The following is a 13,907-nucleotide window of genomic DNA, read 5'->3' as shown; positions in this document are numbered from 1 at the left end:
TTTTACTAGTGATTGTTCCTTTATAATGAAGTGTACCAGCTTTTTTCTACAGCTCCACGCGTTTGCACGACGCACATTCCTTATACACGAGTGCTACTTACGACGATACTGCTATTCAACCCATACCCAATTGTACTAACGGGGACCGCGTATAAATGCTTCACAGGAACAAAGATGTGTAGACAAATAGAACAAGGGCATCGCAGCCTCTGACCGATATACGGTACGATGTACTTGTGCTCTGGAGTGGTGATACGTCTCCTCTAAGCTGGAAAACCTACTTGAATACGTCCACAATGTAACATTCGCTGCTCAGACACAACAGGTGCAGGAACTTTATAAAGATATGTATTTAACAAGTTGGTATTGTTGGGGCTCACTTCGTTTGACGCAAGAGCTCAATCACCTTAAGTGCCTTTCTTGAATATATCTTCCTGGCTTGTTTTGTGCCCCGCTCCTCTGGCTGGTTCATGATATATCTAAAGGAAGAAACACGAAGCATTTAAGTAAGATACAAATGTCGTATGTGAGGCTGATAAACGTTCGTCCGTTGGTGAATTGCAGTTTCAGTGGCCGACTAAGCAATGAGATGTACATTGGCTTCACAGTGTAATATGTATACCAGTCTACATGCGGGATGTGAATTTGACCAAACAAATTGGAGGTTATTTGAAAGGATGCAGCAAATCAAATCAAAATCAAGTATGGGAAAAATTCCAATGAATTTAGATATAAACTTCATTTTGCAAGCAAATTTAGCTTCAGAATGAATAGTGCATCTAATAAAGGATTCAAAACTTGATTGCATTCTACTTCTGTGGAAGTACCAGGATTTAGATTGACTAGCTGGGGTTGTTCTTCCAGGATTTTTTTGTTTTTTTATGTTGCCAGGGTTCTGAATTTGGCGATGGATATGATAAATGTGGTTTAAAGTGGGTTTAGATTTCATTCAGATTTAAATCGTGGCAGGATTTAAACTTTCACTACACTCGCAGTGCAGAATTCTGTTGACAGGTATCTGCTAGTCAAGGCCTGAACATGTTGCTTTTCGTTATCGTTAATGAAATAGTATACCATGCGTATAAGTAGTGGAATACACACGCTGGCTTTGTAGGACATTGTCAGAAACCATGCTGCTTAGTTGGTGAACAATCAGTGGACAAGTATTACATTCATTTGTCCTTGAACGTACCTTCAAATAATGAATTCGAGTGAACCTCGCATGCATTATGGGTGTTCCATGTTTAGGACAAAGTATGCAGAGAACATAAGCATCGCAGCATCAAGGAACATCCGAACAGCTTCAAAGGGTATCGCTGGTTTCACGTCAAGAAAAAAGTGCTCTGGCTGAAAATGACCTGAAACGACCTGAGCTTAATGGTTGCGGCAGCACATTCCCCAGGACTCAAGTAATATGAAATAGAAAAGGAGTTCCACTTAAAATCCGGAACCTCTATCCAAGTCTGCAAAAAGATGAAAAAGTCACGTCAATCAGACGGTAACAATCATTTAGGCAAAGACAAAGCTTTGCTGCACTACAAGAATGACATGCAAATGAGACGCTGACTAATGCTGCCGTGTTGTGTATGGCGTAATTGTTATTACATTCAGTCTTTCGTTTTTTGTCAATTAGGAAACTACACAAACTTCTGAACATACCTACACTGCAGCAGGTTGTGAGTGCAGGATATAAGAACGCGCATGAGACGAACCACAGCCTGGGGTATAAGAAGTCTGTGCTTATGTTGATTTTAGCCGGCATGTTTTTGCGATACACATTCATGAGCACTGTGCTATTTAAGTAACAATAAGTACAGGGTCAGTTACTTACCTTCGGTGACGCAAGCACTGAAGAAGTTCAAGGGCTCAAGTACCAGGGCCTGGCAGAAAAAAGAAAAAAAGAAGAGACCGATACGCGTCTGTCGCTGTCACCGCCACTGGAAATTTGAAAAGGAAAACAGGTCAACGGTCAACGGCACAGCCGTGGTGTCCTCTAGTCTAGTGGGAGGATTTCGAAGAAAATACCCCTCCCTGTAACGCAAAGAGCGCTGGGCGAATACGGACGTTCTACCCGTTTCTGAAGCATACGGACGGACGTGCTATAAAGATACAGATGATTACGCCGTCAAAAAACTGCTTTTCACACTGTTCCAGTGGAAACGGACGTTATGCACCGCTCGTACGAAGCGGTCGAGCGTCCGTCCGTTTTAACGGACAACCACTCGTAATCATACATTTTTTTAACAGTGTACGGCAAATTGCACTTGTCGATCTGGGACCACCCGAACCGGCCGTGGTTCCCAGGCCCCCGGTTTGACCACAGCCGTAGCCTCAGTGAACACAACAGCGTACAAGAAATATGTTCATTTGCTTACATGGAATTCTGCCGCGCTTGTGCGTTGCCCTTTGTCTGCTCTGTGCAATGCTGCTGTTGTGAATGGGCTACTAGCTCCTTCAACTGCGTCTTGTCTCTTCATTTTCTCTCTGCCTCATGCTGTTGACACTGCCGCATTTAACGGTTTCGCTCCCTCGTCACCGCGAGGAAGTTTTTGTTGTCGACTGGGAACATTTCGGCGTTATCACCACACACGTGATCTCCTAAAAGCAGCCAATGAACGCAGGTCTTACGCTGTGACATACCCTGCCTCAAAAAAAAAAGAAAACGAAGCGGGTTCGCTCATAAATGCTATCGCATTTAATAACATTCGTGACCGAACCACATGAAGCGTCCGTTCGACCGTACCTCCCATTCGAAAGAATCCTCTTGATAGCTCCGTTATTGCTTAGGTTATTGCGTTACACACGCCAAACATGTAACGTTGTTTCGGGGTGACTCCTGACACCTTCTGGTTCTGAAATCAATGATATTCTCGTCCGCCACTGGACACCATTATGTGCAAGGCGCGTAACGCGCCATAGCGAATACCCCTCAGGTCGGTACGGAACAGGAAGGAATTGCTGGCACTGGTGGCAGCTTTCCGTTTGTTCGCCCCACAGCTCTGTGTATCGTCGCGACCGTAGCTAAAAATCATGACGAGGTGATGAAGAAGATGAGATGAAGGTGTGAAGTAGGTAGGCTCGATGGTTGTTCCACACTCCAAAGCGAAAAGTGTGCCCTAAATTATGACGCCGCTTGGGCCTCGCGGCCAGCGCCAACGGCCAACTGGGCTGTACAATGGCCTGCAGCAGTGGCGGAGCCAGAGGAGGGGTGCGGGGGTTCAACCCCCCTCCCCTGAAGTTGCTCCGTCAGCCTTCAATCACTTGCGTAGCTCATGACAGCCACTGGCATTGGTCCAAATGTTTCAGAAATAGTGTGATATTGTTATTTGTCACATACTACTGGAAAGCTACCGCGAGCAAATACCGCGAGCTGGAATGTTGCGGCTTTTATTGTTTTACACGCTGTCTTCAAAACGCCCCCAGACCTTTCGAGTTCGTATTGCCGGTGTTTCGTGAAGAGAAGTATGAATACCGGTCGCAGAGGGCAGAGAATATCTCAAGCCTTGGAGAAACTCTGGCATTCTTCTCCCACACTCTATAAACAGCTTCACCGCATAGCACGCTGTGTACTAACCATTGCCACGAATGATAGCGTTATCGCTTTTGATTCGAGGAGAGAGGGAGGCGTACGTCTTTTTGTGGCAATTACCATATATCCAAATTGCCACAAAAAGGCGTACGCCCATCTCTCTCCTCGAATCAAAAGTGATAACTCTATCATTCGTGGCAATGGTTGGCGCACAGCGTGCTATGCGGTGAAGCTCTGTTTTTAGAGTGCACCACTCTACTCGCTCTGTCATAACCTTGTGTGAACTCCGTCCGCATCCAATCACTTGCGTAGCTCATGACAGCCACTGGCATTGTTCCAAATGTTTCAGAAATAGTGTGATATTGTTATTTGTCACATACTAGGGGACAGCTACCGCGAGCAGACTTGTCGGCTTGACTAACTGTAGTTGTCGTCAGCCATTGTGCAGTAAATAGCTCCTGTTATATCCACTCGGTGGCGCTGGCGCATGCCCTGGGTGTGTGTCTCATGGTCACCTGTTATACAGGGTGTCCCAGAAAACGTGTCATGGAATTATAATAAAAAAACTACACCACCTAGAATCATGCGGTCAACGGCATTTGTTCTTACTAGGTTTTTGCCACCTCCTCATGTGAATGCCGTGTAACTTAAGTTTAATTATGTAAATTTTTGCGAACTGAAGTCGGAAATTTGCCAAGTAAAGGTCACTTTTTTACCCCACCAATGTGAAGAGCGTGTCTAATTCACTCAAATTAATGATAATTGACGGGGATATTCAAGGGCTATCCCATCAGAAAAAATAGTCGAACATCACGCTCTACGGAGGTAGCGCGCGACAAATTTTTCAGCGCAATCCTTGTCAGTCCGACGAAAGGAGGTTGGAAGGCCAGCCCACACCTGCAATGCAGGAAGAGAGAACTCAGGTATGGCTTATCGCGTCCAACTTTCGCTGGGATCGCAGTTTCCCTCTCCCAATTTCAGGAACTGTCACTTTTTCTACTATCACTCTCTGGGCTGGGTTTGGAACCTCCTTTCGTCGAACTGAGAGCGATTGCGCTCAAAAAGTCGTCGCGCGTTCTGGTTCGGTGCTACGAAAAGCATGATGTTCGGCTATTTTTTCTGATGGGATAGCCCTTGAATATCCCCGTCAATTATCACTAATTTGAGTGAATTAGACACGCTCTTCACATTGGTGGGGTAAAAAAGTGACCTTTACTTGGCAAATTTCCGACTTCAGTTCGCAAAAATTTACATAATTAAACTTACGTTACACGACATTCACATGAGGAGGTGGCAAAAACCTAGTAAGAACAAATGCCGTTGACCGCATGATTCTAGATGGTGTAGTTTTTTTATTATAATTCAATGACACGTTTTCTGCGACACCCTGTATATGAGTATGTGTGTGTGATCCACCCATTTAATTCCCATCTAATTCATATAATGACTCACATGTAATGGGATACCGGAACCACTGAGGTGAACCGCCTTGTGTCATCTCCATTGTGTATCTGTCATTACTGTTGTTCCTGGCACTCTTCTGGTGAATTTGATTACAAAGTGTTTCAATTGGCTTGAAAAAATTAAAATGCTACGCCATCAGATCGCAAGTACTCACTTTTCCAACCGGCACAACTTACGCGCAGACGCTGAATACTTGCGTCATACTGGAACACGCTCATGGAGCATATCCCGTTGCAAAACAAGTGAACATTATCATTAAGAACGCGTTGCACCAGAGCGTTACACCACATGACCAGTACTCCGGATCCGAAGAATGAGCAGGAATTTGTGACGTTTAGCGTAACTGGAAAGTGTCACACAGACAGGACTCCCACTTTTAAGAAATCCGACCTTATTCCGATTCGTGCCTGTAACGCGAACGTGTCGTTCGGGAGCGAGCGCACGTGTCTGGATTTAATCCACATGGGTTTTATCTAGTGTTTTTTTATTTATTTTATCCACTCAATTTTATCCGGATCTTTTTGGAATGTATTCACACACACAGACACACACATAAATGGGATGATGATGTGGTGGGTCGTTCCCCGCCGTGATGGCGGTACACTGCCCCATTCCCGTTGCCATTGGAATTTGTCCAAAAGTGAACAGATCTATTGAAATCAACGTTAATTGAAAAGCTACTTTTCCTCAAAGTGTGGGAAATATAATATTGGCTCCAATATTTCATAAGAGGTATAAGAATAAAAGGTAACCGTCATTGTAGATGGTTGTAGAAGGTGACTGCACAGAAAGATAACGAACACTGTGGTGGTAGGCGCCATCGATAACGTTGCACCCGAAATACCGTACGTATACTGCTGCCACTCGACAGCTAATCGCGTCGAATCGAGTCGAATCGTGTGGAGTCTAAATATGTCATGCTAATTGAGTCACGAACACGTTAGGTTGGTTCCGGTAGTCCCGGCAACTTTACCCTGATGTTATCGACTGTCCTTTTCTAATATTACGGTACGGCAACGCGACACTTTAAACGATACGATGAAGACAAAGTAGGTCTGGTTCGTATGTTTCGTTCTCATGTATGTTTCGTATGTTTGTTGTTACTCTGTTCTGCAACCCGCTTGGAACACATTGGCCTCCCAAGCAACTCGTGTAACGCCAACGACGTTTTCTGCTGATAAGTAAAAATGCTACCTGCATGGGCGATTCCACGCGAAATGATCCAGCGGACCTGCCCGGCCCTCACAAAACGATCCCGAATTTTTACCAATTTTTTTTCCAGTCCCTAATAGTGCGCAACGACACACGACGAAACATTTCTTCCCAAATCTCAATGTCGAGGGTGCTAGACAGGAGCAAAGTTCGCAGCGCTGGCGAAAACCGTGCCTTGCGTGAACGGCAGGTGCGGCTCATAGAAAGCACCTAGAACTGTGCGGTTTTCTTCTGCGTATAGGGGAAACTATGCTCTACATAGCGTCGAAATCCCGGCTGTCGTGCTGTAATCGGTGCAGGTATACAAAAGCCGGAAGTTTCGCAATTTTCCTCCTACTTCAAGATTTTTTTTGTGGAAAATTAAATCATTAAATTTTAATGAATATTTTTTCCTGCCAAGGCCCTAAGGAATACTTCAACAGGAAAAATCGCCAGACACGTAACTTTCATAGTCATTGCAGGAAAAAAAGAGGAAGTATGCGATTTTTCCAAAATTCGCTACAATATAGCGTTAAACACGCAATGAAGAGGTCGAAAGAGACGCCTGAAACCAACGCAGTTTTATAGAACGAGCCTTCCTCTACAACATATTAAAAAATCTCCAGGGTGTTTTTTCGTATACAGGAGAAAATAATTTTTTGTAGTACATGGTATTACGACCACAGTGACCCACGTTGCACGTATCTAGTGGGGTGCTATATTTGTTTCTTGGGCTCCTGTCTTAATTCGTTTTATTTTCAGTTTTTCTCTGGTCTGGTTGCGTTTTAATGAGCAAGCAATATGCTGTGGCACAGACTTCTGCAAGGTTATCATAATATTTGCTTCTGTAGCATAACACGCGTATTGCAACCCTGGGTGGTTAAGTTTGTGGCATTGTTTCCGGTGTGCACGGTGCCGGCAACGGAGATTGAGGATTAGCGGTGATGGGCAGGTCTAAGTAATACTTTTTGTCGTGTGAGCTAAAGCCCTGCGCGGATGAGCTTTTTGACATCCGCATCCTATCCGAAAAATCCGCGTCTCCCACGGCACGCAGCAATAGTTCAGTTTCTATGCTCGATATACAGGCCAATTTTCCACGAAATAAACGTTATTTCCCGTCAGCACAAAACAACAACAAAAAAAGAAAAAAGAAGCTGTCACCAAACTTCATCCACACGGGCGACTTCCTCTCTTTCGTTCTGACAGTGGAAACCCCGGTGCGGTATAGCTTTTGTAGCGAGGACAGGTCCTGAGCGTCCATGATGCTACCAAAGGATACACGACAGCAAGTACAGATTTAGCTTCCACGAAAGATTATATGGCACCAAGCACAGCAACACATTTTGCACCAAACGGGATAAGTAGAGTTTATTGCAAGTGAAACGCAAGATCGGCGCCGAACGCGCACCTCGACTCGATACGCCAGAGATCTCTCTGAGATGCACGAGCGGCTTTCGTACACCTTGTACTCTATGTTATGTACCTAGTGTGAAGCAAACTGATGGCGCAATCTCGCGGTTTATCCGAGTCTGATCCGCTCCAGAGCCGGCGCCATCCGCGTCCGATCCGCAGATCACAACAAGCGTCCATATTTCATCCGAACCCAGAAGTTTCTTGCGGATATCCGCTTCCATACGCGAATGGTGCAATGCTTGATATAGCTGTGAGCCTCACTGGAACCTAGGAGAGCATGGACTATGAACCACCACCACGAGATTCCGTCGTTTCCAGTACTGCCATGTAAATGACTTTTTTGCACGTTCGTCTTTTCCTCTAACATTATAATTTGATAGACTTTTCGTGGTTAATATTTTTGCTGAATTGTTCAGCATTTAAATGTGATAGTTAAAGGGAACTTTCATCAAGTGAACATGCATCTACGCGCCTATAATATTCATACTGGTGAATTGGAACTCCACAGCGCTCAACTGGAGCCATGTTCCTTTGGTCCGGGTGGTTGTCATATTGAAAGCCAACCAGAAAAAAAAAAAAAGAAATCGGAAATACAAAGAATTAAGAAGTCTGCAGAAGTCTGTGCCACAGCATATTGCGTGCTCATTAAAACCCAATCAAACCAGAGAAAAATTGAAACTAAAAAGAATTAAAACAGGAGCCCAAGAAACAAATATAGCACACCACCGGATACATGCAACGTGAGTCAGTGGGGCCGTTATACCCTCTACTACAAAAAAATTATTTTCTCCTGTATACGAAACAACACCCTCGAGATTTTTTAATATGTTGTAGAGGAAGGCTCGTTCTATAAAACTGCGTTGGTTTCAGGCGTCTCTTCCGACCTCTTCATTGCGTGTTTTACGCTCGATTGTAGCGAATTTTGGAAAAATCGCATACTTCCTCTTTTTTTCCTGCAATGACTATGAAAGTTACGTGTCTGGCGATTTTTCCTGTTGAAGTATTCCTTGCGGCCTTGTCAGGGCACAATATTCATTAAAATGTAATGGTTTGATTTTCCACAAAAAAATCGCGAAGTAGGAGGAAAGTTGCGAAACTTCCGGCCTTTGTATTCCAGCACCGATTACAGCACGACAACCGGGATTTGAACGCTATGTAAAGCATGGTTTCCTCTATATACGCAAAAGAAAACCGCACAGTTCTAGGTGCTTTCTCTGAGCCGCACCTGCCGTTCACGCCAGGCACGGTTTTCGCCAGCGCTGCGAACTTTGCTGGTGTCTAGCACCCGCCACATTGAGACTTGGGAAGAAATGTTTCGTGGTGTGTCGTTTTTCACTATTAGGCACTGCTAAAAAAAAAAAATTCGTAAAAATTCGCGATAATTTTGTGAGGGCCGAGCAGGTCCGCTGGATCATTTCGCGTGGAATCGCCAACCTATTAAAACGTGAGCACAACATTCGAGACTAGAAACTACTACTCTTACACGTTTGAGAGTATATTTTTCATAAACCTCTTACGCCTTTTGCGTGTACAACCATACACCAGGTTGTTTCACTGAAACTGGAACTACCCGTATTAAGTTTGCTACGCAACTTTTGAAACTGCACAAAAAGCAGCGCGATTTACTTGTTCTCACTTTCACTATTTAGATTGCAGGGAATGACTATACTTACTGCACTGTAAATAATCCCGTCTCCTACGTTGATCGCCAGCTGAGGCGTCTCTGACGTCTGTACCATTGAAACCATAGAGATCTTTAGGAGTATGCTTGAACGAAACATCCGAAACTGGGACGTAGGGGCGAGGGGAGCGCCATGTTGAATCATCCAGCGTTGCCGCGGCAACGCAACCGTAAGATTTCTATGCCTGAAATTTGTGAGAGGTGGAGGAGAGGGGAACCGAAATCATTTCTTACGCTCGCGTGACATCCAATTCCCGAGATGCGGGACAAGCGACACGTAGCCCCCTGGTCAGGGTTGGCTACCGGAAACGGAAACGGTAATTACTGAAATTCAACGGAAATGAAAATGGGAACGGAAACAAAATTGTTTTAGTTTCCACTACCAGAAACCGAAACGGAAACGAAATTCAAAAGTGGTAACGTTAACGGAAACCAAATTCGCAGGACGTTTCCATCAGTGTTTTCGCGTTAATATGAAAATTATATATATCGGCACTATTCTTCCAGTCATCATTCATTCATTGATTCGTTTATTTTCGGGACTTTCTTTCGGCTTCGCGGCGCAAACACGAAATAAAATAAATAAATAAAAAACTTCCTTTCGTATTGAGCCCACTGCGCAGCAAGATGGACGCGAAAGTTTTGGGTGACGTGTTATTTTTGCGCACGAGCGGAGGCTTTTGAAACTTAAAGGCATGTATTTCCGCAACCTAGAGAGCCATCTACTTGCGGTGTATAAGATTCGTGACGAACTTTGCATTAAAGTCTGTATTGTTTGTGTTTGGTGTGGCCAGTGGCGGATCCAAGTTGGGGGGGGGGGCGGTTGGGCGATCGCCCCCCCCCCAAAACGTCAGTTTATACATCGGATTTCCCTCTCCCCCCTCCCCATTACGCGCTTCCGACAATGAAACCGGCCGCCACCCCCCCCAAACCGAGGGTCTGCATCCGCCCGTGGGTGTGGCTGTCCTTTTGCATCCATTATGTCACTAGAATATCTGATATGAAAAAGCCAAAACCAGACAGTACGAGTTCCGGATGAGAAACAGAAACCAGTACCGAAATTACCTCGGAAACAGAAACGAAATTCTTAAAAGGAAACTGAAACAGAAACCGCTACCTAAAATAGTCCAGAAACGTAAACAGAAACGAAAAAGAAAAGCCGAGCTTTTCAGTTACCGGAAACGGAATCGGAAACAATATTATTTTCGGTAACCAACCCTGCCCCTGGCGGGATATCGGTACAATTTCTGAAACCGCCTATTCGTGCCCGACATCGCTGCATTGGATATACTTGACAAGCTGGACGCCTAAATGTGCATAATGTGCATGTCTTTTTGTTTCGTTTGGTTGGTTCCGTTTCACGGAAATCAATGAGATGGTGTTTCTTGTACAACCCACCCATTTTTTCCCCTCTGACAGCCCTGTTCCTGCGTAAGTACGTGAGGGCATACGCTGCACGTCTTCCACCATAGCACGTTAAATGCAGCATGGGACTTGCCTTGAGAACTACATTATTCGCGCGGACTTTTGTTTGCTTAGAAAGTATCAATGAGCACTTTATTTTATTACTATATTGATCTAACAGCTTCCTCATTTGCTACGCCATTATACTTTCTCCGATGCTTAACATAAATGCTGTGGAATCACTATGGCACAAATGGACCGTGTATGTTAGCACCATCACTGTTCAATCATGTCACAATGGGAAACTTAACGTCTCTAATTCATTACGCAGTCGGTGGAGGAGGCCTGGAGAATGAGCTCGACGAATCATGCAATGGTGCTAAACCTACTACAGTAAACTGCAACAACCCAGAACATGTGTTCTTCTACGAGCCTGAGAGCCGAAAGTGCAAGGAAGTAACGGGTTGTCCATCGAGCAGCAACTCTTTCGGTTCGGAGGTGGAGTGCCAAGTCGCCTGCGGTAAATGTCAACATATTTCCGTATAATCGCGGGAATGCACTGTTCCCATACTCATCATCAGATCAGCATCACACGTACAATTTGATTGTTGTAGCCCAATTAGCGTGGAAAATATATGCAATACATTTACCACGGCTACAGTGATACAGCAAAGAAAACGACAGGTACATTAGATCAGAGTTAGAGAAGAAAAATAAGGAGAGGTAAATACGCCAGGTCTTCATGAAAATCTTCATGGACTAATCTTGTTTTACACCCCTGCCACGCCGGCACAAAAAATGATATTATCATCTAGTGTCATTCGAATCTCGAATAGCATTATTTACGAAGCTGGTACCACACGCGGTCTTTTATAATGACATTAAACGCCACGAAGATGGTTAACTCACAAAAGAAAAACATATGTGGAACCACTGTGAAACAAGGAATCGTAGTTTACAGGTTGGAAATGGATTTAGTGTAGTGGAATGTTATTACGTCGATTTTCATGTGAAATGTAGACACAATGCTGCACGCCTTTTGTGTTTACATTACGAATTTCTTTGTTTCTCTTTCTTTTTTTTGTCATACTTGCTATGAATTTCTATGATAAAGTGAGCTCTGGTTGCTGTTTAACACAGCTATGAGCTAATTGCTGTTTAACACGCTTTGTTTGTTTGTACACTTTTGTCACACTCTGCAGAGATTTTATTAAGAGCTAGACAGCAGTCAAGCAAATAATGATATTTCACATCGGAGGGGTAGCGACATTTCGTCCCAACTTACGCCGAACAAATGTGGGAAACAGTGAGTTGCATTGACGTGAAGCTACATTCGAAGTTTTACAGCGAACGGGATAGTAGGCGTGTAGAACAGGAACGCGTAGAAGTTTAGAGGAATTGGTTTTAACAGGAATACGTTTTACGACTCCAACAGGTGTGCACAAACCGCAAACCTAGCCTTGTCAGCGTTCTTGCGTTAACTGAACAGCGTATCAATTACTTTTAATTTCCGAATTAGGCAATGTGGCTGTTCCCGTCGTGTAATACTAGACGAACGTAGCAACGGCCAAAAGGATAGGCCCTCCTTCTGCCTCCGATTCTCTGATTCTATCGGCGCCACTTGGAAAGGAAGTAAATCCTACGTCGCGCGTACAACAATCGGCGTAATTCAGAGCTTGAACGTACCATGTATATTCTCCGTTTGCTTTTCTGCTTACACTCCCGTTGTCCAAATCAGAACATGTGAACATTGTGCTTGATATCACAGCGACGAAAAGGTTGTGAACAGGAATTTTACTTAAGTTCGTGTAATTAATTTATCCAAGAAGTAATTGATGTTCAGTCTTCAACTTAGTGTGATAAAGATGTCCCAAACACAATTCGAGCGAACTCGTAATTTCCCTTCCAATAGTCGACTCACAAGTTAGGTTGTCAACATATCGTGTGCGAAATAGAAGTAAAATGTCATTGTGACACACCCTGAAGCAACAGCATGTTCAGCGTCAGCCAGATTACGTGACTGATCCACATCGTTCTCTGTTTCGCTCTCTTGCACACTCACACAGATACAACATACATGCTTATTTACTTTCCCATGTGAGTGAGATGGTGATACATCATTTCACTACTAAAGGAAGGGATAGGTAAATACAAAGGGATAGGATAGTTGTACTTCCCTACATCCATGGGATATCGCATAGATTGAAAAAATGGCAAGATCACATCTCAGGCAAATGTTGTACGTAGACACAAGATGACGCTTGCCTCGATACCAGCTATTATAAATAAAGAAAAAAGCTAGACTGTGTTATAAGCACGGTGTTGTAAGGCGTCAGCAGCCTAATGTACCGTGTGTATAGCAGACGTGGTTTACGAAATTCCGTTAGGCTGTGGTAGATCGTATATTGGGCAGACGAGCCGATGTCTAAACAAACGTTTAATGGAGCATGAAAATAACTAGAAAAAAAGACAAGGAAATCTGTTCTTACATTCTAGGGATTGTGGGTGTGATGAGATATATGAAAGAACTAAGGTTAGAGGGAGATATAGGAAACAGAGGGAACGGGATATTAGGGAAGCCTTGTTGATAGGGGAAACGTGTATTAGCTCAGAAAGCATTCCCTTGACAGGGAGGGAGAGGAAGTGCCTGCTGCGTACATAAAAAACAGCTGTTTGAATGTGTATATCTTTTGTGTGTTACAAGTGGCAATTTGTGTGTGTGTTGTCCTGTTTTTAGCGCTTTTAGTGAAATGGAAGGCGGGTGATACATCTCGAAATTTTTTCTTCGTGTACCATACATTAACTTACATTCATTCCTTGCCTCTATACTGTTGTATCTTTATTTGAAAAAACACGTCCATATCCTAACTCGGCTCGAGGCAGAATGCCTGCAAATCCGTCCCGCATGAGACAGTCCCTTCGTCCACTTTGTCCTTTTCATTTCCGGCACACAACACACTCCCTCTCTTGAAAACGTCACGAAGTCCGGAAACGATCTGGTGGTCTCCGGGCTCTTTCGAAGCGTCTGAGCGCGGCACCAGTCCCTGTAGGTTACTCTCCGATGTTGCCCTTTCAGAAAGTCCGGACGCCGCAAGTTTAGATGCATTTCGCACCATCTCGCCCTGATGATATTAGGTACTCGGTAACACTTTTTCCCTTATGGCGATGGGTGGACCATAATCACTAGCGCCTTTTGGGCAATGTCCTTGTAGATGGACGCGTACG

At 44.2% G+C, this 13,907-nt stretch overlaps 1 protein-coding gene across 1 annotated transcript in view; it reads left to right on the top strand.

Moving 5' to 3' along the window:
* LOC135375728 (thrombin inhibitor savignin-like) overlaps positions 1-13,907 on the top strand; it is a 73,886-nt gene that overhangs the window by 30,997 nt on the left and 28,982 nt on the right. Inside the window, exon 3 of the mRNA XM_064608399.1 lies at positions 11,014-11,202. Within this exon, the coding sequence (XP_064464469.1) occupies positions 11,014-11,202 (189 nt within the window). The remainder of the gene's footprint in view (positions 1-11,013; positions 11,203-13,907) is intronic.

This window comes from Ornithodoros turicata, chromosome 1 (assembly GCF_037126465.1).
Source record: "Ornithodoros turicata isolate Travis chromosome 1, ASM3712646v1, whole genome shotgun sequence".
Lineage (NCBI taxonomy): Eukaryota > Metazoa > Arthropoda > Arachnida > Ixodida > Argasidae > Ornithodoros > Ornithodoros turicata.
The sequence above is the reverse complement of the archived record's forward strand: the minus strand, read 5'-3'. Positions and strand labels throughout refer to the sequence as shown.